At 43.1% G+C, this 27,877-nt stretch overlaps 2 protein-coding genes across 8 annotated transcripts; one reads left to right on the top strand and one right to left on the bottom strand.

Annotated features, from left to right (window-relative positions):
• Positions 1–20: 20 nt before the first annotated feature.
• hsd17b3 (hydroxysteroid (17-beta) dehydrogenase 3) lies at positions 21–5,753 on the top strand. 3 transcript variants are annotated; one of them, XM_053871989.1, is made up of 11 exons: positions 21–313; positions 2,201–2,247; positions 2,365–2,440; positions 2,501–2,575; positions 2,673–2,740; positions 2,827–2,871; positions 2,945–2,979; positions 4,090–4,171; positions 4,255–4,320; positions 4,764–4,913; positions 4,977–5,753. In XM_053871989.1, exons 1-11 carry the CDS (start codon positions 163–165, stop codon positions 5,121–5,123), a joined length of 942 nt encoding a protein of 313 aa, XP_053727964.1. In that variant the 5' UTR covers positions 21–162; the 3' UTR covers positions 5,124–5,753. The 3 variants fall into 3 exon arrangements, with proteins under 3 accessions (XP_053727964.1, XP_053727966.1, XP_053727963.1); XM_053871991.1 differs by having other exon boundaries at positions 2,501–2,608; positions 4,764–4,885; XM_053871988.1 differs by having other exon boundaries at positions 2,501–2,608.
• Positions 3,457–27,072, bottom strand: ercc6l2 (excision repair cross-complementation group 6-like 2). 5 transcript variants are annotated; one of them, XM_053871983.1, is made up of 20 exons: positions 26,826–27,068; positions 26,175–26,558; positions 25,974–26,090; positions 25,699–25,892; positions 25,384–25,477; positions 25,132–25,199; positions 24,851–25,058; positions 24,582–24,722; positions 23,605–23,721; positions 23,278–23,397; positions 23,141–23,212; positions 22,043–22,188; positions 20,994–21,089; positions 20,608–20,707; positions 20,365–20,517; positions 20,225–20,293; positions 18,399–19,197; positions 18,168–18,322; positions 17,935–18,095; positions 7,690–16,110 (listed from the first exon to the last, which is right to left on the bottom strand). In XM_053871983.1, the coding sequence occupies exons 2-20, from the start codon at positions 26,511–26,513 to the stop codon at positions 15,144–15,146; spliced, it is 4,116 nt and encodes a 1,371-aa protein (XP_053727958.1). In that variant the 5' UTR covers positions 26,514–26,558; positions 26,826–27,068; the 3' UTR covers positions 7,690–15,143. The 5 variants fall into 5 exon arrangements, with proteins under 5 accessions (XP_053727959.1, XP_053727958.1, XP_053727957.1 ...); XM_053871982.1 differs by having other exon boundaries at positions 20,216–20,293; positions 26,826–27,067; XM_053871984.1 differs by lacking the exon at positions 7,690–16,110 and adding an exon at positions 3,457–4,288 and having other exon boundaries at positions 20,216–20,293; positions 25,699–26,090; positions 26,826–27,072.
• Between the last annotated feature and the right edge of the window lie 805 nt (positions 27,073–27,877).

Below are 27,877 nucleotides of genomic sequence, written 5' to 3'. Positions count from 1 at the left end.
GAAAATGACAGCACGTGTGTGTGTGTGTGTGTGTGTGTGTGTGTGTGTGTTCTTCAAATGGGAGTGTCCTTTGGCCAGTTATTCCCACGTCTCTCTCTTCATTTGTACTGAATCAGTGAACTAAAAACTCACAGACCCAGGGGCTTCCCTTCGAAGACAAAGATGAATTCAACGGAATTATTTTTCATATGTCTCGGTGCTGCTGTTGTCATCTTTTATGGAGTTAAGGCTCTTCTCTTCACCAAGATGCTGCGTCCAACATTTTGGTTTCCATTGCCACAGACCTTCTTCACATCCATGGGAGAATGGGCAGGTGAGCGCCAACTTTCATTCTGCTGTTACCACATTTGTGGTGCGATGTCGTAGCCGTCCCTTCGTTGTTTGGCGCGATGCTCGCAGGAAAAACTTTTTTTTTTAAACTTTATTGGGCATAGTTGCCTTTGAGAGCATAGTTGTCTTGTATCTTATCATATTATCTTCTCAATGTCACCACAAAGAAAGAATGTCACTGATGAGGTGATGGCACCAGCTGCCTGCCTGAGACAAAAAAATGTGTCACCGCTTCGACATATAACTACATATTGACCCGTTTATTTGTCTCACTATTCATGAAAGAATGACAGAGAATTAGGTCCTGGTCAGCCATTGGTTTCCAAAGGCCACTATCATCCTATTCCAGTACGTGGAAAAACATCTGGTAGAACAGCTTGTTCCTAGCACCACACCCTGGTTATGAGCATGTTCAAGCAATGGCCTTTGTGATTCGATTCAGTTTGACAGATGAGGCCTTGTCTCCACAGGTTTTTCTCCTGCAACTTTCTCCACCATAAACATTAACACAGGAGTAGATTTAATTTATTAACAATTCAAAATGACCCCCCAATAATCAGAAAGGAGACCGACATCACATTTCATTGAAACTCTAATTTCGTGTTAAAGCAGTGGCACATGCTCTGTTCAATAAATATGAGTCGTGTTGGGCTGCTAACTTGAGTTTTGGCTCCATATATGAACTGAGTTTGGCACCTGGTGCAGGTGATGAGGGTGAGCAAGACTCACAGGTAAATCTGAGCTGAAAAGAATAAATCTCTGAAGGAAAGAAATCTTCAAGTCACAGATACATAAATGTGTGTTGTACATGAGACATTGTTGCATCCATCCCCTAATCACTGGTCCACTGATCACACTGCTGCACAAGACACGTGGCAGCTAGGATGATAACAACAACAACAAACATGGAGCAATCCCTGAACAAAAGCAAACAAAAGCATCTGTTTGCTTTTGTTCAGGGAGGTTTTTCTCTACACAATGGCCAGGGTTTTCACTACTCTGAATGTACTTGAAATTCTTATAAAACTGAAATTCTTATACAAATATTTTCAAGACATTAAAAGAGCTTTAGTTTAAATAAGGTGATATAAAAACTTGAATATAGCCACAACTGTGATTTATTGTGAAAGTGATGCAAAATAAATAATATTCTGTTGTTTAAATGTATGTATGCGTCCATCATTTGATTCAGTAATATACCAAATTCATTCAAATGTGGCTTCTTGAGCAAATACTCATTGTTTGTTCTCTTCAGAGAGGAGTGCCATTTGAGTTTTTCCACTCTGGGAAGCTAACTCAACTGTAGCAGGGAGAACGCAATCCTGAGATCCATTCAAGGTCTAAGTCAACATGTCGTTGTTGTGGAGGATCATCCTGCTGCTGTTTAAACATCAACTGATCCCAAGAGAACATTTCATTTAATGAGTCAATCAGTCACCGATTCATTCAAACATTTGATTATCGAATAAACAGCAAGTACAACGACTGTATTTGGAAAACCAACTGACCGTCCTGGCCAATAATGGCACATCAGTCATTTGAACAAACATGAGCTATTTTTAATGGATACTCTCACAGATTGATTTGTGTATCTTCAAAATGTTGATGGATCAGCGGGGATCCAGTGAAGGATCTGGTGCTGCCCATCCGAAATCTCCTGCTGACAGTCCGAACTGAGGAGAGAAAGCTGTGTACAGGGTCAAAGTGAAACGGGAGACAAGCGAGAAACAAGCTGTTCCCAACTGTTCCTTTTGAATCCTTAATCTGAGTCCAGGAACAAGCTGTTTGTTCAAATTATGGAACATATAAACACAATGAAGCGCCCCTCGTGGCCAGGCTGGGAACTGCAGTGACATGTTTCTCATTTCAGTGGTGACCGGGGCGTCAGATGGAATCGGCAGAGAATATGCGTTTGCAGTGAGTATGAAAACGCCGATGTGGATTTTATGATTTTACATCTTGTTATAATGTAGTTCAGCCTGGAGATGTTGAATCTGGGTGATCACACTTGGTGTTGCTAAAAATGCTTCCCAGCTGGCCGAGCGAGGGATGAATGTGGTGATTATGAGCAGAACCAAAGAGAAGCTCAACCAGGTGGCCGGAGACATTGGTGAGAAATCCCACCGCTTGTTTCTAACTTGTGGATTCGAAAATGTGCTGTGCTCCGTAGAGGCCTCTACTGGACGGAGGGTGCAAGTGATTGTTGCAGATTTCGTCAAAGACAGCATCTTCAAAGAATTCCAAGGTCAGCTGAGAGAGTTGAACGTCGGAGTTTTGGGTTTGTATTTACATTCCAGCAGATTGTTCTCGGTCAAACTCTCACCCGCATTCGTCCATGCCAGTCAATAACGTGGGCACGCTGCCCTCCCTCATCCCCTGCAAATTTCTCCAGTCTGCAGACCTGGATCAGGTCAGCGGTGCCGTAACCAGTTCACAATTAACCCGAACAAAACAGCTAACTATAACCCTGCTAATAACCAGTCTGTTTGATTCCAGGCGATAACAAGAGTGATTAACTGCAACGTGAAGACCATGGTGAAGGCAAGCTCCGTCTCACATCAGGAAATGCATCTGACATTCTTACGGGTCTGAGAGTCTCTATTTTCCCCTGCAGATGTGCAGCATAGTGCTCCCAGGGATGAACAGCAGGTTCTCATCTTGTCTTGTGACTATACCTCATTGTCATCACTGCTGAGCCCAACACACAAACAGAAACAAACTCACATTTCAGCCAGTTTAATAAACCAAAGCAGATTGGGAAGAGAAGAGCGATGAAGGGATGAAGAGGTCCAGGACGGGTGGTGAGAGGAAATCGTGTAAGGCACATGGTAGAAGAAAGTAAGGCCCATACGGTTTGGCGAAGGATAGAATGTTTGTGTAACAATGACAAGTTCAGTATTTTTAATTCTAAACTTTTCGCTCTGCTTCTTTCCTCTTGCCTTGTGTTTCTGAACCAATAATAAAGTTTGAAGTTTCTTGATACTGCTCAGATGCCACGGACGCGTCTGCCTTCCCTGCCTGCACTCTCTTCTTCACCTCCTTTGATCTTGATAATCTGATGATTGACTCCAAACACTGTGTCTTCAACCGCTTTTCTGTCAGCTTCACTGGTCCTCCCGCCTCCCTCTGATTCAGATGTGCATTCTGCCTTTCGTCCTTGACTCCCATCCTTCTAGATTAACACCTCAGTCCCTCCTCATCACTGTGGCGGCTGGTCAATAGGGGGTGCTGGAGCACTGCCCCACACCTCATAGTGCCAGTACACACATTTAACTTTATGTTAAAGCACTTTTTGATTCAGCATTGTTTTATTAGAAGTCATTATTCAATTATTCAAGAATTATTCAACCCACACCCTGGTGTCTGCTCCCTTGGATGATTATTTTTGGCCCTGTCTTTGATAAGTACTGTTGAACAGAGCACTGCTATTGAGTTATGATATTGAGTGATATGAGATGTACTGAGATGTTTGAATGTGAAACCAGCCTCCACTGCACCATACCATTCTGTTTCTACCGCGAGGAAATGCACTCCTCTCATGGCATAACTAACATGGCGTAGCTAACAGTTACTTTTCAGGCCCCTTACACTCTTGGGTCAGATCTCTAGTTGGGCATCATGTGTTTAGGTCAGGCATTACATTGGACTTTGCTTGTTCGCAACTCTCCTCACATGCGTCACTACTGTCTCATGCTGAGTTCAAATCTGTCTTGGTTAACTCAAGTTTAGTTAAGTTTCATGTCCTGTCCGATCCGCCAGGGGAAGAGGAGTGATCGTGAATGTTTCATCTGGAGTAGCCACTTTCCCGTCTCCACTCTACTCTCTCTACGCTGCATCAAAGGTCTGTGGAGCGTCGTCTGCTCAAGCTTTCGTCATCAGCGCTGATTCACTCGCCGGATGGTTTCCTCCTCTTCTGTGATGCAGGTGTTTGTGGAGAGGTTTTCTCAAGGACTTCAAGCTGAGTACAAAGATAAAGGCATAATTATTCAGGTCATTCAACTCTCTTTCTTTTTTTGTTTTGGGAAAATTCATATTTCAGCAACGACATTCTGATCATGTTTGTCTGATCTTGTCCTCCTCAGTAACTGGATTCCTGTCTCTCAGACATTTGCTCCTCAGGTCTCAGTGAGGAGAACCACCTCCAGGCTTTTCCCTTCTAACTATCCACAGGAATCTGGCCTGCTGTAACACACAGCATCCATTAGCTTTCAGAATTGGACCGGAAGGTCCCGAACATAAAGCATCTGTGTGGCTGTTTCAGACTCTGCTTTACTTTCCTGTAAAACCAAGCTCACGCACCCACTAGCGTGCTGCGTGTTGAGAACTAGATTAGACTGGTGTTGAAGTGTCTGTGGTTTTGAGTCACCCGGGACTTTGTCCAATTTGTGCAACAGAACTAAAGATTGAGTTTGTTAAAATTGTGTTTTCCCCAGGCCGTGGCTCCATTCGGAGTGTGCACGCAGATGGCATCGTACCTGGAGCCGAGCATGGTGGCCTTGTCGCCGAAGGATTTTGTAAAATGTTCTCTGCAATACATAAGAGCTGGTGACAAAACGTACGGCAGCATCTCACACATCGTCCTGGTGAGATGCAGCTCAGCTCACGATGGCACGTCTATCAAACGAATATGTGTGTGTTGTGTGCAGGGTGGGCTGCTCCAGTTGATCCCTCTGTCGATCCTCCAGTCTGAGCTGATACAACATGGCCTCCAAGATTTTTTGAAGAAAAAAGCGACACGAAAGGGATACAGGCTCACGTCCACATCAGAATTTAATTATTTGGGAACAGAGTAGTTATTGTTCACAAGTAACATCCGACGTACGACCTGCTTGACTTATGTCCACCCGTACTTATGACCACGGCCAGCAGATGCTTATTTTTCTTTATTCAATGTCTGGCACCGCAGCACGTAGCAGCCCGGCAGCACAGTATCCCAGCATCTCACTCTCACACAGCCATCTACCACTACAGTAGCACCTAGAACTGAAATCATCTTCTCCCTGCAACCTCAACAGTACTGCTACCACCGTCTCATTTACACACCTGTATTCTAGTCTTGGTTTTTACTGGCAAAATTACATTTATTACACAAAATTCAATTCATGTTAATCCTCTTTCACAACTGTATTTTTGGGAACCATTTTGAATTACTTTTGATGTTCCAACGGTGAAGAGGACATTCTGGGAGGGCTGTGCCAGCTTCACTTTCAAACACCTCGATACAAATAATCAAACACAAACAATAGAATAGAAATGCTGTGGTAAATAGCAGTTTTTAATTCTTTCCAGTATCAAGTCACTGTGCATTTATGAATTGGAACTGCAACCTTTTGAGGCTGGTGACCCTGTGACACCGCAACGGAACAGCTATGATTGGATATTAGATATAACTTGTTGAAAATAAATGAAGAAACTGTGTAAAACAGTGTGTGACCTTGGTATATGTTGCTTTTTCTCAACTTCAAGACAAGTTTGCCACATCCAGAATTGAAACCCCAGTCTGCGGTGGCATGGGGATATCAGATGATACAACCCTACTTTCCAAAACTGTCAAGGATGGTGGCTGTGAATAGTCGTGAATAGTCATGTTCCCAATACAATTCTACTACTGACGATTGCTGCAACGTAACTCAATTTCCGATGACAGTGATTATTAATTATAGTGACATTTGTGGGAGAATGATTCCAAAATTCACACTGCATAATTTGTCCCGTAGCTTGAAGGGCTGCTGTCTGTTAAGTTGTCCTGCATGTGGAAAGCTATGGAATTTCTCTCATCCAGTCCAAAAATAGAGAGATGTCCTCTGCCTCAGCCTCATCTGCCTGGTCCTCTGTTTTTCCTCCCAACTCCTCCACCAGACAGCCTCAGCCCTCATCTTCTCTCTGGCGGTGAACTCATCGTTCCAGCATGAGACGTAGAAACATCCTGTGCTTCCGCTGTACAAGGCCTGTCAGCAAGTTGATGGTTCATGAGCCGCAATTTGAACTGTTCTCAACTGTTCTGGTTCAGATGCACCACAGACCAATTGAGAAGAAAAAAAAGAAATCGATTGAATCGTAAGATTTTTCGCATTTTACACCTACAGAGTTCAATGACCTTATGGCTAAGTGCAGTCCAGCTGGACGTGAGCCTGATCCACATTGTAATTCACTTTGATCAACTTGACAAAAGCAATTTATATTACAGGAAACAGCTGCGATTGGTCCAGAGTCATTCAGATGGATCCACCTGTCACGAACCCGCTCTGTGTGGTCATATTGTTTTGGACTGCTTCCTGCTCCCGCCTTCCCCCTGCAGTCTTCTTCCTGCCGTACAGGTGTCACAGACACACACCTGAGCCCAAACATGTCATCATCCACCGCGCTACTTGAACGGCGGCCACAAGACAACCGGCGTCAGTTCGTTGCTTGTGCTCCCCCTGGTATGACCCTCCGTGTCCGAATTTACACCGTGGATGATCCCTCTCCTGACCGTGGACATTTTGTCTTACGCTCTGAGTTCGTGAGTTTTTTTTCCTAATCCATCTTTCAGTGCGTATGTGCCCGTTCTCCGTGGTTCCTCTCCCTCCAATCCTGCGGACGAGCTCAGTTTCCTGGTCTCTGATCGTGAAGCGCTGACGGACGCTGAGTTCTGAACTGTTTGTTTTTATTTTCTGGACTCTGTCTCCCTCTTGTGTTGAGATTTTGTAATCGTCTCGTTGAAAATCAAATTTATTGCCATGGTCAGTGGGCATCCCACCAACTAGGAAAGTGCTTTGGAATAAAGCGCTGACAAAAAATAAATAATAATAATAAATAATAAAACAACAAAGGCTGATCACGAATCCAACAACCGCAGCCTCCTGCCAGAGGGAAGAGGAAGAAACAGGCCATGACCAGGGAGAGAGTCATGAAGTAAAGTATAAGTGGAGAGTAATTCTGTTCACGTTTTTTATTTTTAGTTCAACTCCTTCTAGCGTTCGCACTAGAGCGCATTTCAGTTCGTGTTTAGCATTTTTTGTTCTTTTTTCCCAGCCTCCTTCCAGTGCTGAATTTGAGTGTATTAGGTTTATTTTGTTATTAAACCGTTGGACTCGACCTTCTGCCTCAGTCTCCTCCCTGCTGCATGTGGGTCACCCATCTTAAATCATTACAGCACCAATGCAATTCAAAAAGACAAGGTTCGGCTTCCTTGATGTGCACAAGCGACTCGACTATGAAGACGGAACAGGTGGTTTTTGAAATGTACCAAAGCAACTGCGGAAAAAGCAGTCAATACATTGCAACTCCTTTGCAAAGTTGATAAACATCACAGATTATTATTGTCCACATTCTTTTGAACAAGTTTAAATCTGATACAATTGTGTTTTTGAGTCAGAATCCATTTTTCAAAGTGTACAATATGAATACCAGTACAAAACATGTTACAACGGGACACATACAGACCACTGCAAGAGGCATAAAAAAAATAAAATAGAAAAAAATATATGAAAATGTATAAGCCTTGTTGTTTATTGTATATATTTACATTATTTACATGTACATATTTGCATTAAATCAATTAAACTAATGGGAGAAAACAATACCGAATGGTCATGATAATGTCACAATATTTAGAAAAGTAATACAATTTTGGTTATTTAAATGTAAAAATTCTAAAACAGACTGTGTTCTACAGTTAAAGCAAGTGTATGTGGGAATGAATGCGTCAAATAATTCTATAAATATGCAAATAATAAGAAGCAGTTTGTAGTTTCACGTCCAGCTTGGGTCAACTTCAGTCCTTTCTGTGTAAAGAGCGTCTGCCTGTACAGTTCCATACCAGCCTCATGAGGGCCGGATAATTGCAGGCAAAGGGCCACAGAAGGGCCCAGAGCCACTCAAAAAAAAAAAATCACTTGAAGGATAGAATCCAGGGACAAAGCGTTCAGCAACATCTAGACACAAAACAAAGGTTAAATCAAGGTCAGAATAAGGTTCAACATAATGTTCATTGTCTGTTTGACAAACCTTTTCCAGGTCAAGCAGTTTCATTATTTTCAGAGGAACAGATGAAATCGTATTCCCTCAGGAGTCGCGCATATTCCTGCTCTTATCAAACATCCGGGACGCGATGGTGGGCGTTCGGGGTCAGCCTGACCTCCTTCCCTCAGGAGGATCGTCGTGACTCCATAAACAGCGCCGTAATCTGCCGTCAGGACTCTTATCGCGCTGATTCAAATTCAGCTCTCGCCTTGTCGCTCCGACCGCTCTCACTGAGCCCAGAGCGAGGCTGACGTGCTCATCCGCCCCTCACAGGATTTAGGAGTCGCAGACATGATGGACACCTCACTTCAACATTGAACTACATGGTGTTATACTGCAAGCTAAGCTGATAAAACCTGTGTTGGAATTGACACCTGCTATAAATGACAAAGCTACTTCTTTAAACAGAGATGTTATTGTTTTTTTTATCCGTCGTAATTCAGTCATTCCAATAATATGAATGGCATGATGAAGAGGAGCAAAGATAAAAGCCAGATTATTTATTCTGTTCACTTTTCAGTTCATGTTTGTTTATCTCAACCTGCTATAATACACTGTGAAGGTCTCACATGACAAATTCCACATAACGTTCCTTTAATATAAATATTTAAATATGGTGTGGCATGGCTTCATTATTGTCGCTCTGTATACACCTCAGTGAACATTTCCTCTCACATTAAACTGAGAGAAGAGTGAAGAACAGTTCTTATCATTTCTGTACCTGACTCCCACATTTCCCTGTTCCCTGTTTTCCCGGGCATTAGTTGTGCGTGACTGTGCATAAGTTGGGTTAGTTCTTGGTTGTTCTACTGTGCGTTACTGCCAGTCAGATGTGTGTGTCTGTCACTTTTAACTGTGGACTGAAACAAGTGCTGTCAACTCTCAAAAAGGTTTTGAAGATGATTAATAATCCAGGAAGTCCTCACCCTATTTGATTTTTAATGGGTTCTTTTTTTTTTAGTCAAGAGCGCTAATGTTGATTACACATCGGTGCGTCATATGAATGTGTTGTTATATGTATAAGAAAAAAGTACTACTACTCAAGTGCTGTAGAGAGGTTGAGCAGAGCCTTATCTGACATTGTATGTTAGGTATGTTTAGGTTAGCTTTAGCGATGGATGGATGGATGGATGGATGGATGCATAGATAGATGGATGATAGATGATAGATGGATGATAGATGATAGATGGATGCATAGATGGATGCATAGATGGATGGATAGATGGATGATAGATGATAGATAGATAGATAGATAGATAGATAGATAGATAGATAGATAGATAGATAGATAGATGATAGATGGATGCATAGATGGATAGATAGATGGATGATAGATGGATAAATGGATGCATAGATGGATGGATAGATGGATGGATAGATGGATGATAGATGGATAGATGGATAGGTAGATGGATAGATGATAGATAGATGGATGGATAGATGGATGCACAGACAGACAGACAGACAGACAGACAGACAGACAGACAGACAGACAGACAGACAGACAGATAGATAGATAGATAGATCGATAGATAGATAGATAGATGGATGTATGGAGAGATAGATGGATGGATAGACAGAAGTTGTAATGCATTTATTTTAATTTAAACTAATTTAAACTGAATTGTTATCGCATTGTTCTTGAGGTACTTAGAGGTTTTACCGTTAGGGGGCGTCAAAGCCAAAGAATAGTTACATGGGTATCCAAATAAAACGAGAAAAAAAAGATCACAAAGAAGAGTCGGTAAGTGTTACACATCCGGGGAATTCCAGCTGCTTCTGAAGCAAGCCATCAGTCAAAGGTTTTCCAGCCTCAGTGAAATATCCAAGCCTTTTGACCAACAACCTTGACTGAGCGACGCCACTGTCCTCACACCGATCTTCAGAAGCTGGAGTGGAGCAGGAGAGGAAGGGGCCGCGACGGTTAGTGAGGTGGGTGGTCGGCCTGTGAGGACACCAGTGTTCATTTGATTGAGGTGCTTTCTTTGAGGATGCTGCCTGCGTGTCTCCTCTTCCCACCCTGGACACCCTGGCCTGCTTGTTGTCTCAGCAAACACAAGTGTCCAGAGACGATCCAAGACAAGCACCCAGCCACTGCAGCCCACCCAGGAGCCCAGGCCAGGACCACTGACCTTAGAACTGTTTTCCAAGAGGAGCCAGGCCTCTCATTCAGTTATGGCTGACTTGTAGGGAACGTTTGAAAGCTGATGTCATTCAGTGTGAGGACTATCTAAAATCTAGAATTGTTCCACCTTCCATGTCCCTCAGGAGAGGACACTCACCTCCCAGCCCTCCCATCGTCCCAAACATCTCCATTTCTAGAACGCACTGCTTGACACGCAGTATAAATATCGGCGTATTTCATGCAGCAGACATATTTATGTGACATAAATACAACTCTGTCTTTAAAAGCCCCCGAGCTCACTCAAATCCGTTCGCACTAGGAGACTTTTCCCAGGTCTTTCTCACATCTGCCTCATCCATGCAGAAATGTCATCATAATAAAGACGTGGATAAACTGCGGCTTGTGGGCCTGATGTAGCCCGTCACGTGTTCAAATCTGGTCCACCGCTTATATTTTTAGCCCCAGTCAGAGAGACCCAGTGTGGCCCTCAAGCAGCCCCCGCAAAATGTATGTGTACTAGCCTGGTCCCCGTAATCCTTCGCTCTCACCAATGTCTCATAATCCCGAGGATCCTTGCATAGTTCCTGCTATCTCAACTTATGTAGCCCGCACTGCCCATGTTTCCCCTCTAGATGGCACATTCCAGGACATTGTATTGGACTGGCTTATCCCATTGTATGTCACTTTTTCAAGACATATTTGTAAACAAAAGAGGACAAGATGTATTTAATGAAGCTCAGTGAGTATCGCTCCTTTAAAAAAAAACAAAAAACATTTTTTTTTGTAAAACTAGTTGGTCAGAACAGAGCACAAAGGGCCATCTAGTGAAAATAATAATACCACTTCAAGAACCTTAACCAGTCCAGTAGTACTAAAAGAAACGTTCTGATGTGTTTTATCCCATTTTTAATCACACATTATTAATGGAGGAAAAATTCCTGCAAGCTTTCAGACCGGCCCGCCGCTCGAACTCAAGACCCCGAACGCGTAAACAGAAGAGGCTCTGCAGCTGGAGCGAGGAGGCAGCCGCTTGCTTACCGAGACCTCGCTCAGTAAACAATGGATCAAGTGACGCACAGACCCTTGGCAGCGCAACAGAGCACAGAAACAACTCTCTCCTCTCCACGTTTATGTTTCTGCTCTCTAAATATTTATCCTATGGAAAACACACACAAATGTTCCATTCCTTTTGTCCAGGACAGTGCGTCACTCCATCTTTATAGACTTAAATAGTTTTTTTAGAGGGTGGAAATAAGTCAGAATAGCGTTTGAATGAGAATTGAGATCAAGAAAAACTCATTTCTGGTAGTCACTTAACGCCCTCAGGAGGCCCACTTTAAGGGTGATGTGGTGCTGTTGCTCACTCAGGCAGAGACCTTCAGCAGTTTCAGCCGAGTGTGAGGTGACCAGGATGAGCATCAGCTCCTCCAAGTCTACATCGTGGCAAAGGAGGGTTGCAAGCACGGATGCCACCAAACCTTAGGAACCAGCCTGGAAGGATGACAGGAATCACCAGGGCTTCTGAGACATGAAAAAACCCCAAATGAATTTCATGAGAATGAATGACAAAAACATTTAGCCACCCTATATGAATGAATTGTCTTCACTGTGTGTCTGTTTTGTCTCATTTTGCTATGATGATGCCTCTGAATTAACCCAAGTTACAGTTGCCTGGTAGCAGGTTTGGAATGAGGAGCCCTTTCAGGATGAAAAAGGGACCGTTATCTAGATCTCCCGGGCTGATGGAGGAAACTTTTAAGCTAAATATGAAGAAAAGCATGTCCACATGAACTCACCATCCTCACCAAGAAGTTGAGAATGGGTTTTCGGATAGAAATGATACATTGTGAAGGAATAATTTGGGGATAAAATTGTCACAAGAATTAGAATTGGTGTAATTTTAGGCACCACAACTGAAAAACAGTGACATTCTAATTCATGATTTATTCAAATATTAAATTAAAAAGTGTTCTAAGTTGAGGAAAAAATGTATTTGTTTCTGGTTACAGATGAAAAACAGCCAAAAAAAAAAGTATGAGTAAGAACAATAGGAGATATACAAGAGATTTTAGAACCTAGCCCACACCCAAAAGTTATTCAAAAGAGGGGCAGACGGGACAGGGGCTTATTTAGATGATCTAGAAAGGCCAGACACATCTGGGTCTTGATCAAAACCCGCTCGCCTTATTCACATCCTCCACCTGGACCTTCCTGCAGGGTCTCCATGTGGCCACCTGAACCAACCAGGAGGCCCGTGGAGACACTCGGTCAGCAGGGGTCAGCAGTCTTTCATAGTTTCTCCTCGACCAAATCAAACTGGGTGTCACAGGCTGACTTCTACAAATAAACCATCCAGCGCTGGGACACCTTTCCTGCTCGGTTTATAACAGACTCACTGACACCTGGAAACGAGGCGGGAAATGTAAACAGACGCACCATCCCAGCCTTGTCGAGAGGAGACATGACTCTAAAGGTGGCTGTGGAAAAAGACTCCATTGATTGTGGGAATAAGGGCGAGGTTATGAAGTCAAACTATTTTGGAAAGAAGGAAAATTCTAAGAATCTGAACTGTACATGGTGATGGTCTGACAGAGGTGTAGCAGACATGGGATCCATGTGGGTGGTTTACTTTCAATCTCACTGAAATATGACTATCAGGATCACAGACTGAGATGGTTTGGTTCCTCAGTGAGTCATTCTCACCCCCCACGCTACACCCAGACAGCAAACAAGCAGATAGAGATCTCCACTCCTGACTCGTGGGTGAATCATAAAGCAAGAGTGAAAGGGATTCAAACAGGTGTGACCGATGTGTGGCCTGAGCGCCACCCAGAAAGTGCACATGCAAGTCAAGTCCAGGCACATTTTGCTGTTTATTGATAGCCATCAGCGCTTTTTCATTGCAGCTAAACAGAACACAACATAGGCCCCGGTTCACTTCAGCGAAACATGGAGCAGCAGCTGAGAGAGGTCGGCCACAGCTGCGGCACACGGCTGTCAATAGTGACATGTTTTAACGCTCTGCTGCAGAAACGTTCGACTGACATTTGAAGGCAAATGAATCACAGTTGGCTTCTCCCCCGGCTGAAGGCTGACAGCTGTAGGCGCTGAACAAGACTGAGGAAGATTACATCCATTTAATGGAGAATCTGGGTTAAACTGAATCAATGGGCGACTTTGAGACATCGATGCAGCAGATAAGTACAACAATCACAAACCTAAAGAAAAAAGAAAAAAATCGTAAACAGAATTTATGAAGTGGAAATTGTAAAAATAGAAGAAATACATGTTACTTTCCAGTGCAGTTTCACACCTTACTTAAGTTCCTGACCCTGGCCTTCATTATTCAGTACCACAAGTCTGAGCTCCAACTGTTGCAGTACATTATGGGACAAAACGTGCTTTATAGCCGGCAATTGATTCTAGATATTATTGAATGAAATAAAGTGGCAGATCATCAGGGCTTGAGTTCGACCGACTTGATTCAGAACATGTGTGAAGAGCTCACAGCACCCACTCATTTTATGTGACCCACATCGGCTATAAATAGCTGGCTGACCATACAATTCAACACTGACCTGATGCGGACCAAATATGTGAACTGCATTTCTGTAATGAATCTGGAAACATCCAAAAACAAAAAAAAGCTTTGATGCAGATGGAAGGGAGTGTGTCGAAATATGGGAAAGCAGATGTTTGAGCTTGAAGGAGAAACAAACCCTCATGATGTGAGGAGGAGTCGGTGGTGAACCACAGAGATGCTTGATGCTAAAATCATCACATTCTGTTTCGACTCATATTTCCTGCTAAAGCAGGTCGATATGAATGTGGTCTGGATTTCCTCATCTGGGTTACAACATTCCTGGATTGACTTAAATTTTACGACATGATACACTGATCAACTGTAAAATTGGACTGGAACTGACCACTGCAGACCCAGGAAAACATCAGCACAGGTGAAGTTATACAAGCCGACTTTGTCCAAATGAATGGTTGAATAGGTTGCCACTTCAAGAAAAAAGGAAACATCAGCTGGGATATATTTAATGGCGCAACCAAAAAGCCTGTGTTTTTTTTTCAGATCTTCCAGTTGCCAGTAACTTGCCACTAAACTTCCCCCCAAGTAACAGCCTCCCCATTAGCCCTTTCCTCACCCCTACACAGGTTCGGTGATGAAAACACAAACCTATATACACTAGTAAAACCAAAACCAGGAGGACGAACTGTGTTTTATGTGAGCATTTCTTCCTTCCTTCCTTCCTTATACCCACCAAGTGCCATTATTACTCATCTAATAGCAGTTTCCACAGTGTTTGGAGGCTGGAAATGGGCGATTATTTCACAGAAACGCGTCAAGGGAAAACACACGTCTACACAAAGCACACGATGTTATGTGAGGAGGGAGGCATTGAAGGGTTGGGTGTGAGAGACAAAACAGCCATTAAGAGGTCTTCAGTGATATTGCAGAGAGCCCACCCGGGGTTGTGGGTCGCCATCTGCGGTATCCAATAACCGTAATGGCCACTGGCGGCAGCTGGCGGGATTCTCGTGTCAAAAACATCCACTTCCCATAATTTAAAGAACTTTAAACAGACCACCAACAGTCCTAGCAGCCAAGTTTTAAGACGGTTAAGACTGAACATCGGTGTGAAGGTGGAAGATAAAAAACACCATGCACTCTCATTTAAAAAGGCTCGGCGCCATCACGTTTCTTCCAGAGAAACTTCTCGTTGGTCTTCCACAGACTTGTGTTCTCTTCCTCTTTGGGTCGCTGTCTGACTGAGAAGTTCTTCTTCATGCAGGCCCGCTGCACCGCCGAGTCTGTCAGCTTGTTTATGCTCTCCTCGTCATCCAGAACGTCCCAGAAGTCTTTGCGATTGTTTCTTCGAGCTGCTGAGCGCAAAGGTCCAGTGTCTGCATGATCAGATGTTCGAGGAGGAGACTTTGCAGGGACACGCTTGGTTATTGAAGTGAAAGACGTTCTCGGAGAACTGTTCTGATGGGCTCCTCTCGACTTGGGCTTGAACAAGTCATCGAGAATTGAGGTGTCTCCAAGAAGATCTTCCAGGTTGGACTGAGAACTGGAATGAGCCTTTTCTGTGGCAGTGACAGTTGGAGCAGCAAGATTAGTGTCCTTCACTGGATCTAAAACACTGGGGTCATCATTCATGACCCCAGAATCTCCACCTGACTCTCTAATAGTTTCTAACTGTACTAGTCCAAACACACGTCCTGTGTCTCGAGCTTCCTTCTGCAGGTGCAGTGGCGCTTTCTTCAGCTCTGGAGCCACATCTTGCATGTCCCTAGACGTTTCCTCAAGGGTTTTCTTGTCCAAACCCCGAGAAGTTTGGGGGTTTTCTCCACATTTCTTACGATATTTCCGCCTCTGCGGTTTTGAACTGTCGGCGGCAACATTTGCCAGAGACGTCGAAGGTGAAGCTTCCATGGTGGATGAAGAGGAAGCCTTGGCTGGATCAACAGGGTCAGAGAAGTGCTGAGCAAGTACATCAGCCAGGTGAGGTTGGTCCAGGGAACTGTAATACTGTCTGAGCCACGCCAGTCTCTGCGCCGACGTACCTCTGAGTACTTCCTTGGCAAATTGGTCCACTGATGAGAAGTTAAGCTTCAGCGCCATCTGCTCCAGTTGCTGCCTTAAAATATGGACACAACGATAACAGGACTGTAAGACAGAGATTCATATAAAATGTATAGAGACGTTTGCCATGTAAAACCCTTGACTGCAAGTGTGTACAGTTTTTGGTTTGAGGTGTTATTAACTAAAGAAGAGCGCATTATGGTGCCAAAAACTTGAAACTGATCAGCGTGCAGCTTCAAGGACCTTGCTTACAACCCCAACCCAGTATCTTTTACTGGGATTCAAACCTGCAACTTCTGAAAACGTGGTCCTGCTTGCACAAAGTGAGAAGTAACCATCCACCAGGTGAGCGAGTGGCAGGGGTTTGAAATAAGACCTGTGAGGAATCATGAGAGGCTCTTGAGACGAAAGGCGTCAGAAGTAGGATGGAAACAAATCTGGTCCGACAAGAATCATGGCACAATATTTTCACTATAGGTGCCTTTGAGTGAGTGGCAGCCTGTGTTCAGCTGATCAGTCTGAGCGGACACAAGGCCAGGACAAGGCTGATTTGCCAAAGATACTGGAGAAGCACCATGCATCCTTCTATCCATCAGATGGGATGGGCTAGATGGAGTGATGGATATGTGGATAATGATCTGCAGGTGAGCCTGAGAGTGACCAGATGATGTGGTGAGAGAGGAAAAAGAAGAAGTGACACTCTGTGTGAACAAAACTTGGTACAGGGGAAACTCTGGACGCCGGACGTGATGTTGGCATCTGGATTAATAGGATTCAAATGTATATATGAGAGTGTTTTGGAGACATATCTCAGGAGACGTTCAGTGCAGCCACAAGAGCAGTTGGAAAATTACACAACAATGAAACAAGGCTTCATTTAATGACATCCCAGCATATTCATTCGACGGTTGGAGATGAGGATGTTTTTTTTGCTGCCATACAGACATCAAATTTCAAATTCTAATTCGCCCACTTGCACGCTCAGTCTATTTCGGACACTTTCAAACATTTGCTTATTCAGATCACCATTCAATGACTGACACCAGACCTAACAGGAAACTGAGCGCTGGCCAGGGACAAACATCCCGCCACCAATTTCAGCATCCACTTTTAAAGGCTCGCTGGCAGTCAGTGACAACGGCAGAGCCAGAGTCCCTCCCGCACCGGTGGCGCTGCAGCATCATCATCATAGTCCCACTACCATTTGTGGCTTCCACTGGAAAAACAATAAATAAAAGTAATGGCAGTAAATTCTGTGTAAATCATTAAACGGCGAGGTTAATTGAGGGGAAATCAATCTAAGGAGTGTGTTATTTCCCTCCCTGGCGCGCCTCCGGGCACAGATACAGTCTTCTCTTTACCCGACGAGTCTGGAGCCACAGAGGTGTCTGTGTGTCTGTTTATGGGTGTATTTGTGTTCATTATAAGAGTGCGTGTGTGTTGATGGGTAAACTGCGTGCGTTGGAGTCAGAGTGGGTTTGGAAGTCCTCGGGCCATCATTCTTGGTTTCTCTCAGGAGGGCTGCGGTCACGGAGGGGAAAACTCGGGCGCTGTTGCGCCTGAACACAATCTCTGGCATGATAGCGGGAAATAGACGGAAGGAAGGACTCAGAGGTGGTCTCTCTCTCTCCCGCTCTCTCATGGAATTCCTGAGACCCAGGTGGGGGCGCTGGATACCAGATTTGCAGAGATGTCTGGCTGCGTTCCAGCTACTGTCGGGAAACAGTTTCTAGCCCGTCAGGTACCGGTGTCAGCCGACCCAGCACTTATCTCTAATAACATCTTACTTCAGTATGAATTTTGACTGAGCTTATATGATGAGTAGCTCTAATAACAAAGTCGAATAACCTTTACTTCTAACAGTCTGACGGATCATTACCTTCGCACACCCAGTGGAGTCTCTCCTATGATGAAGGTGGTGTGTCTGCTGTGGACCACATGCTTGTTGCTGAAGGAGACCGGATGTTCTATACACAGCTGTGTTGGCCTGACAGGACAGTCCTGACATGGTTCATTGCTCTCTGGACTAGATGGCAAACTCTGCAACAAACATTGATATGTGTAAACATAACACACACACACACCTCTTTTTCATGTTGCAACAGATGTTACCTCCTGAGTGCCAAGGAGGAGATTCGCTGGAAGTTGAGAAAACATGCGGCGCTCGAAGACATCCCTCACAGCAGCTCTGCTGATCAGCTCCTCAGCTTTGCTCCCGCCCACCACGCCCTGGTTGGAGTGTGTGTACGCCACCTCTTGTACACCTCCTTCAATCAAGGGTCACGCAAGTTCAATCCGGTGTGAGAGCATGTTCTGTTGTCAGAATGAAAACTCAAAGTTTACCTAGCACACTGTCGATGTGTCCGTTTTTGGACGATGTCTCATGTGCTTCACTGGTGAATGAAACACCTTTGGATGTTCTGGTGCGTCTGTCGGAGCTCTTCTGCATTGTAACTTTTTTTTCATCCCTTCTGTACTTCGCTTTCTTGAGAACCAAATGTTCATCTTCTGAAGATGAGAATTCTTCAATGAGCTCTGTAAACTTGGATCTGGCTCTGTCATTGGAACTTTGTCTCTTTCTGTTGATGCCTTCAACTCTTTTCTTCACAGAGTCTCCAAGGCTGTTCTTCATAACTAACTGATTGTAGGGAAATTGTTGAGGCTTGTGAACGACATCTTGGAGCTTGTTTTGGTTTTGGTCTTCACCTGAGGTGACCATGTCACCTCCTACATGTGGTCTGACTTCCATAGATGTCCGAACCTTGTCATCACGCCTTTCTGTGGCGTCACTCCCAGTCAAATTACAAGAACCGGACCTGGAGCAGCCCGTACTCGATTTCTTGTCAAGCTCACCGTCTTCACCTGAGCTGCTGTCACCATTCTCTAGGTCGGGTTGAGCTTTGACCCTCTGGAGCAGTTTGGAAAACCCGTATTGCAACAGATTACTCCGACCAGCTCCACTTGAATCACTCCTACTGGGGTCAGCATTCTTGGTGAGTGAAGTCTTCTTAAAAAGCAGGATGTCTTCATCCTCGTCACTTCCACTGCTGAAGTCCAGCAGCACCTCCACTTCCTCTTGGTTCCCTTTCACAGGTTGGCCATGTGAGGTGGTGGCAGTTGTGGAGGAAGACTCTGTAAGTTCCTTTCAATTGAAACGTGAATCAATTATGAATAATACACAAATGTCGCTATAGACTCAACAACGAGAAAAGCACGCACAAAGTTTTTCACTTCAACCCATACAGTAATGACTTTTAGTGTCTTCCTCCATTTATTTGAGCTAAACAATTCTATTACAGCTGACGTTGTAAAGTATCGATATTACGAAAAGTAGCACGGGGCGAAACGCCTGGGCACGATACTTATTTTCCATGATATCGATATTATGGTGCACATGCTCTCTGCGGGGAGTATGTCAGGTCTGCAATTTTAGTATTGTGCCAACCCTAATAGTGTGATGAAACCGTGTTCACAACCAGATTGCAATTGAACACCAATAAAATGCATCATCATCATCATCATCATCTGTCCCTTGTCCTTTAAGCATTCATGGGAAAAGAATGTTTAATGGAATCCACAAAGAATGTTTGTGAAATCCACGGAACACGAAAACAAAAAGTGTCAACTAAGAAAACGTCATGACGTTTGTCACTTTTTCATAAAACCTGATTTGGTTTCTTACTTTTTACCACAATCTACCCTCAGTATTTTTGCTTTCTTAAAGGTTTGAGGAGTAAAACTTCATCAACCTTTGCTACACTGGAATTTTGCTCTTACAGTATTTTCCAATCCACCAAACAGCCTTTCCAGAACCATAGTAATGTTCTGATGCAACCCAAATCAACAACTTCTATACGTACGAAAGATCATCCCAATCTGTATTAAAAAGACAGCGTCTGGAGGAGTCTTGCTGATATAACAAATTTAAGGCTCAAAACACTTCAAAGTTTTGTTGATAATGGAAGATTAATGATACTTTAGCTGAAGAGCAGAAAGCTCTTCTGTAATGAAAGCATAAACATACGTCTGGCAGTGGTTGACTGACAGTAATGTAATTATCCTCCACATGGGAAAAAAGACAAGTTGACAAATGGAAATATAGCCAGGGAGAAATGGGAGATGATTTCACCAAGTTCTCTGAAAACAGTGGAGCTACTCACTTTGCTCACCTCCTTTTCTTTTTCTTCACCTGCGTGCAGACGGGTCGTCATGACACCAGCCTCTACTTGTCCCTCCCGCTGACAGAGGAAAGCGAACAATTGTTACAGTGTGGCAAAGGTTGTCAAAGTTACTGAGAGGAGAATCAAACCTCTAAAATCTTGCGTGTGAGGCAGGTGCCCTGTATCTGCAGCCGGAAGAGGTTTTTGATGCCGAAGAGCTCTCCCTTACGGACGCCGTCACCCTGAACAGCTTCGAAGTAGCGACGAGAGCTCTCTTTGCCCATCACAGAGCTCTGTAATTGCTGGAGAACACCATGGGAGGGAAATATATGAAAATATATCTTCATGCAAAACAGCACCTGCACTTTACATTTCAGCCAATATCCAAGTACCTGTTTGTAAACTTGTCGGAGGTAAATAACTTCCTCAACCGTTCCCAAGGAGATCAACCTGAAAACTGTCACATCCCTGCACTGCCCGATGCGATAAGCCCTGAAAAAGCAAAGGCAGAGATGGGTGCCACCGAATGTGCATCAACAAAATGGCCGTTCCCAAAAGATGCCATTAAACTCAAGAGACACGTTAAGTGTCCCAAAACTAGAAAAAGAGAGGGCAAACCTCTGCCAAACAGCTAAATCTGTCCATGACTTTTTAAGGCTTTTGAACAAACAAGCCACCAGCGTCAAAAACATGACCTCCTCAGTGGAGGTAACACGTTAAAGAAAAGATGGGTCTCAATACAAACATCAGCATGCATCATGAAAACACATCAGAGTACCTGTCAATTGCCTGCAGGTCATTAGCAGGGTTCCATGTTGGGTCAAACAGGACCACCACATTGGCTCCGACGAAGTTAAGGCCAAGACCACCCGCCCTGACATGGACATGAGAGACAAACCATGAATAAACGTCAACAACGATTCGTAAATAGTAGTGAGTAGTGAGTAATGTTTCAAGCCATCGTCCCTAGAATTTGTCACGCACACACACATTTGTATATCTATATTTGTGGGGACCGCTCATTGCCATAATTCTTTCCACAGCCTCTCACCATAAACCAAACCATCCAAAACAAATGGCCTTAACCAGGACTCTGAATCAAGCCTAAACCTAACTATATTCACCCAGTTATTTTGACAACTTCATCCTCAAATGGAGCCTTGGATTTGTGAGGTCCGGCCAAATGATCCCCACAAAGGCACAAGGTCCTCACAAGGAGCGTAAAGAATCGGTCCCCACAAGTAAGGACAAACCAGGTACACACAACATCAGGTCATCAAGTAACTACAGTAGGTTATTGGACTTTGGGAGGAAAACTGAGTGCACAGAGAGGACCCTGTTTTACTCCAAACCTATGATACATAAAACGGGTTCAAACCTTTTTTTGCGAAGGTGCAGCACTAGCTGCTATCCCACACAAAACATTGAGATTTTCATTCATCATCAGCTCGGTAAAACTTTTGCTATTGCAATGAATCCACTATTAAGCCCCACAATCTTGCAATAGAGATAGCGAGAGCTCACATGTGCGTGAACCACAAACCCTGCAGCCGCCCAGATGCTACACTTTGAGTGTGCACCTCGCACCACAGTGCCCTGTCTGTGGTAGTTTAAAGATCTAATTGATATTGAGCTCACAATTCTATGATAAAGAGTGTGATCACCCACTTGTGAATAAGAAGAATAATATTGTACGAAGGAAAAACCTTGCCATTGCCACGCACAAGTGGAGCGCACAGGAAAAATGCTGACGCAGCAATTGTGCTCTCCAGATAAATCAGTAAAGCGATTTTACGTTAGACTGTCGTGTATTCAGTGTTGATTTACATGGTAGAGACGAGGCAAAGGTTGACATGAGGGGAACAGTTGAACTCTTTCACAATTTGGATCCTCTCTTTGGACTTGGTGTTTCCATCCAGCCTGCTGTACTCCAGCCCCTCCGCCATGCAGTAACTCTCCAGCACGTCCAACAGCTGAGGCGGACAAGACAGCAATATTGTTGATCTCCTCTCAATATTTAACATGTAAGATCTCTAATTAACATCAAACTAAACAGATACAAGATGAAACAGACACAATTCGTTCATTCATTCATTGGCACTGAGGGTGGTGACAATAAACCACAAAAGAAGTCACCAGAAGCGTTTGAACTCCATGACTCTGAGAAACAAGCAGGCTGGGAATATGACCTCAGTCAGGGAAAATGTTATTACAGAGGTTTAGGTGACAGCAGATAATAAAACTTTTCTGCAAACCGATAATCACCCAAATTCTTTGTTCAATAATCATGTGAAAATGTCACATTTTTATGTAAACAAGAAATCAAATAGCAGCTGCGGAAGCACAACAGTGTGTGTCAGTGTGTGTGTGTGAACTTGCATAGCACTACCTACGGAGACCAATTCTTGTAAACACACCTCCTTGTGGGGACCTTTGGCTATTTCTGGGGACCTTTTGCAAGTCCCCATGAGGTTAAGCCTCAAATCGAAGATTAAAACAATATAAGCGGGTCATTACAATTGAATTTGAGTTTGGTTTATGTCCCGGTTAAGGTTAACCATTTGTTTTGGAGAGAGGGAGAGATAAAGAGAGAGAGACAGAAAGCCAATACATTGATGAACTCCCTTCAGACTATGAGTGAAATGTAGAAAAACAATAAGGTATTATGACTCTCAGTGCACCATAAAGTAATTTTTGTGTATGCTTTAGCCATTAGAAATAATAACCTAAACACTATGAAAATATCTTTGGAAAAAACAGGCTGATGTTACTAGAACATAAAATGTTTTGCCAAATAAATGTACCCTCAGTCAAGCACCGAGCTGAGAGCAAGTACTTAGAACTATTATCACAATTATTCATGGAGCCAAACCGTCATTGCATCTGTTCTCGCAAAAGAAACTTCAGGGGAAAAAAAGGTCTGACCTTAGTCGAGAGGGAAAACAGCAGCACCTTGTCTTTATTTTTCAGGTGATATTGAATCAACTTCTCCAAAACCTGAAATTGAATATACATCGACAATAAATACTGCAGCAAGATCAAGTTACAAATCTGTGACCGACCTTCATCTTGCCACTGTACATAGGGTCAGACAAAGCCTCGAATGCCTCGTTTTTGCATCTCTGCACAAAGTCGGGAAACTGCTTGAACACCTTTTGACAAATTGCCCCGACATACTTCTCCTAAAGGCAAGATGGCAACATGTTAGAATGAGCAAATGCCAAAGGACAGATATTCCAACTATTTAAGTACAATAGCCTTCACAAGAGTACAATTGTATTATACTATAAATTAACTACTATGTAAATGTATAGCATACAACGCCATTAAGAGGCTATATTCTTGGCCATTAAAAAACACTAGCTGCATAAAGTGAGCATCATACATACCTGTTTTTTACTGGTTCCTGTAGTCGACTGCAGCAGGGCAACATGGTTGGATATTTTTCTCAATATTGCCAAGTAACTAAAATAAAGCTCAGATATTTTTACACCTTCAGAGTTTGTCTGAAAGAAAAGAAATACGACGGCAGAGAAAATGAACAAAATGTCCTGGTATTCTTTACAAGATGACAAAGGTACTTCAAGATGAATGAGAATGGGTCAAGGCTTTTTAAGACGGAATTGGGAAAAATGCTCACTATCTTTTGGTCTGGCTCACAAAGTTAGTCACCAAGTGGTGATTTACTCATTTCTGATCTTGTCACACTTGAACCATAATACCTCATCATCTCAGGCATGGGGCAATCATAGTTCATGGCAAACAAACAACAACTCTCCCATTTCAATGTTATTTCAGGGATAAAAAATATGATAAGAATCTATGAAGATTTCCAGCCCAGTTTACATACATGAAGTATGCCAGACACCATTAGGGCATGAATACTAAACACTTCAAAATACCTATGGGTTAATCACTAGTGTTTTTGGTCATTTCGTTACACTTCTCTATCCATTTTTGGACGACTTCAGAAGCTTTTTGAATGAGTAACTCTCGGTCTTCACTCGTAATTGAAGTGGAAGACAAGGACTGAGGTTGACAAATGTGGTAAAGCAGGATAGGTGTGACTAGTGAAGATGATCAAGATAGGTTTAGGTGGAGGAGGCAGACTTGCTGTGGAGATGCCTGAACAATTGTTTCAGCCTGACATCCAGCTCACATCTCCCTTGTGAACAAAATGGCTGACAAACACGGTGTAAGGGTGATAACAATGGGATGACACACCTCTGGTTTCACTCAATCTCTCATCTGCAATGTACAGTAAGCTTAAATAAACACTGAACCTGCGTGTTGTGATTCATTTGCTGTTGGACACGATGACATTGAACAGTGCTAAAAAGCAATTGAGTCTCAGAGGTGGACCGACCTTGTAGCAGCAGCTTCTTCTCGTGTGTCCACTTTGGCAACCGCATTTCTCTGAAGACCGCAGCAATAACGTCACATCTTCGCTGTCCAGCACAGTGCGATACACAGTCTGTTGAAAATCAGTCAGGGAGCAATACACCACCTATTGGAAAACACCAGGCGATGAAAGCCTTCACCTGATTACTATCATCATTGAATATCATGATGAATTTCCAGAAAACTGGATTCAATTAAAGGGATGAGGTCTGCTTTGACTCAAACCAAACCTACCCTGTCATCCTTTTTAGGCAGTTGCTCCTTAATCAGTGCCTTCGTCCTTCTGAGGAAATAGTGGGAAATCTTCTTCACCAGGGAACGGACGGCCTTCCTACCTGTGGCGAGGACGCGTTTGGTGGCACTGTGCCTCTGTCCTTGTTCAATGGGATCTGAAAATGTGTTTTTGAAATGCCCCAAACTTCCAAGACAACCAGGTACGGCCCTAAGAAGATAATGGAGTAAAAGCTTGAATATGTTTAGCAAGGCAGGGAGGCATTAAATATTTCACAACCTACCAATCCATGACACACCACAACTCCTCCAGGTTGTTCTGCAAGATGGTACCGGTGAGACCAATTCGGATCTAAAGAGAATTGTGTCTAGTTGAATTAAATGATTCAAATGAACATTTTCAAAGAGTCAGTAACATTATACACTATTATCATTATAAAGATTAAAAGCTTTATATTAGTTCTTCAGAGTAAAGACAAAAAAATGAAGAAATTGTACTTCATTCACATGAAAAAACACAAAAATTGTTCTTTCACCTGGCATTTAAGATCTTTCATCCCCTGAGTGATTTGGGAATTTGGGTTCTTAATCTTGTGAGCCTCATCTACAAAGACAGCGGACCAGGGGATGCTGAGGAGGAATCAGATATAGATGACAGTGGCTCCATTTATCATGCAAAAGCAATATGAAGGACATGTTCTAAAAACATGAAGTAATTAAACCACATTAAATTTACCTGAAAACATAAAAAATTTCAACATGAATAGTATTAAACTAAACCTTTGCACTGACTTATCAGAAATATGACTTTGGAAAACATGACCAAGCGTTTGCCAAAAAAGGCTTCTTACTTATTGAACTGATCCAAACAAATGCGAAGGGTTTCATAGGTTGTCAGAGCAATTTCAACACGGCCGTTCTTGATCCGAGCCAGATCCTCCTCTTTCTTCAAACCATGTACAACCATGCACTGAAAGTGACCCCATGTGTCCAGCTCATCTTTCCAGTTGTAAAGTACAGATAATGGAGCGACAATCAGAAAGACCTTGAGGGAAACAAGAACACAGCAGTGGTGGGATTTGAACATTGAGTACTGCTTGTTATGGGGATGACTTTTGGCACTTACTTTATTAGGTTTATTCTTCCTGGATGGCATCTGACTTTGCAGAAACTGCGGCTTGTTGTTCTCGATATCTTCCCAAGTTCCTTTTTTGCGCAGAACTGCGGATAGAAATCCTATGACCTACGTAAATCACAAGAAATGACACACAAAAAAATGATTAAATAAATATCAGAGTGGCCTTGGTATTTCAGACAATCTTTCTACCTGGACAGTCTTCCCAAGACCCATGTCATCTCCAAGTATACAGCCTCTTGACTGCATGTAGTTGTTATAAATGAACTGAATGCCTTCCCTCTGGTAATCTCTCAGGTATCTATTGACGGTGTATGGGACCTTATGACCTTTAGTAATGCTCAACTCTAAAGGGACACACAGTGATGGAAGGGTGACCCTGTTGGGAAAAATGGGTTTCTCTTGAGTAAATCCATCCAAGTCTGATGTGTTGTGTTTAGACACGAGCTCATCTTTGTCCTCTTCTTCTTCCTCCAGAGCCGCAACATTATTGCCATGACCGAGTCCAGCATTTTCTTTCCTCGAAGTCATTCTGTTGGTTTGGGTCTAGAGGGAGTCACACTCCTGTCAAGCTTTCTGGAACAGAACAAAACCAAAATAACTCAACTTAAGTATACATTCAAAGTTAATGGGAGTTTAACATGCGTGTATACGTAATTCTCATATATACGCTGTTGTAAAAGTTCATCTGGCTTCTACAGCGTGGTTTGAATCGTTTAACAAAAGTTCTACCATAAAACCATGACAGACTTCCACATAAAAAAAGCTCGCAACAGTCGATAAAAGACGAACGCGATCCCCATTTGCATCAACGATCATGAGATTTATGAAGGTTTCGCTTACCTTGCTCTTTTCCTCATTAGCTTGTCTGCTATTGGGTAGCGTCATACGTGGCTGTCGGATTCCAATAAAGCCCATCTATAAGATTAAACGGGGATAGTTTTTGCCCATGAAATAATCAACAGTTAGTGGGTTTAAATAACACTCAGCGTAGCACGGAAACAGACAACATCCCGGCTGTAGTCCGCATCAGTGTTTACATGTTTGCGCATTCAGAGCCGCACTTTCGATACGATTTTTTCCCGCCTTCTTATATATTTCTTATCCCTAACGGTTACGTTACTACCTACGGCGATAGAAAAATATAGATTGATTTATTCGATATTTTTGCAAACCTACTGACTTATTTTGTTGCACATTGCCGCTTTCTCTTTGGAACGAGTTAAAGCAATCGAAAGTGCTGTCTGAAAAACTTGCTTTCATGCCTTTGTTTTGTATTTCTTATTCATAAATTCTCCTTTCTCGCACATATCCTGTCCCAGGTCTTTACTAGCCATGACTCAATATTACATTGTGCTCGGGACCAGGAACTTTAAATTAGCTCTGTGCATCATCTTGGGTTTTTTATTAGCTCCGAAAAGCTGAGGTCACACTCTCCATCTACGCCTTTTATTACAGCTAACTCTGTGAAATTATGAACCGCATATGACATTGCATTCTGCATTCGAAGAGAAACAAAGAACAAATTGTCCAGTGTTTAAGGTGCATTATTAATATTGTTGTTCAGTCATCAATGCAGGCTCACAGCCATGTCACACACATTTCTTTCTATGTGAAAAGCTCACTCACTATTTACCTAAAAGGCAAAATGCTCACAATGGTAACATAAAACAAAACCTTACACATGATCAGGACGACTACACACAACACCAGCAGCGGAGGAATGACAATAGCAATTTATTCTGTTGTTAATATGACATGTTTTCTGCTTGCAGCAAAAATCCTCCAGTTTATTACCTAAGACTACTGTTTCCTTTCATACGGTTAAATTCCTACTTATAGTAATTATGTGCAGTAAATCTGGCATTGGGCAGGTGGGAGACAATGCGTCTCTT

Source organism: Synchiropus splendidus, chromosome 7 (assembly GCF_027744825.2).
Source record: "Synchiropus splendidus isolate RoL2022-P1 chromosome 7, RoL_Sspl_1.0, whole genome shotgun sequence".
Lineage (NCBI taxonomy): Eukaryota > Metazoa > Chordata > Actinopteri > Syngnathiformes > Callionymidae > Synchiropus > Synchiropus splendidus.
This window is presented reverse-complemented; position numbering and strand designations above follow the sequence as displayed.

Bases quoted from the DNA above. Each gene is read 5' to 3' on its own strand.
- hsd17b3 (XM_053871988.1), top strand. From the start codon at position 163: ATGAATTCAACGGAATTATTTTTCATATGTCTCGGTGCTGCTGTTGTC. The intron at 2,741-2,826 runs GTCAGCGGTGCC...GTTTGATTCCAG, and splicing joins AGTCTGCAGACCTGGATCAG to GCGATAACAAGAGTGATTAA. The intron at 2,872-2,944 runs GCAAGCTCCGTC...TTTCCCCTGCAG, and splicing joins ACGTGAAGACCATGGTGAAG to ATGTGCAGCATAGTGCTCCC.
- ercc6l2 (XM_053871980.1), bottom strand. From the start codon at position 26,513: ATGACTTCGAGGAAAGAAAATGCTGGACTCGGTCATGGCAATAATGTT. The intron at 23,213-23,277 runs GTCGGTCACAGA...ATTCAATTTCAG, and splicing joins TGTACAGTGGCAAGATGAAG to GTTTTGGAGAAGTTGATTCA. The intron at 22,189-23,140 runs GTCAGACCTTTT...TGTCCGCCTCAG, and splicing joins TGTTTTCCCTCTCGACTAAG to CTGTTGGACGTGCTGGAGAG.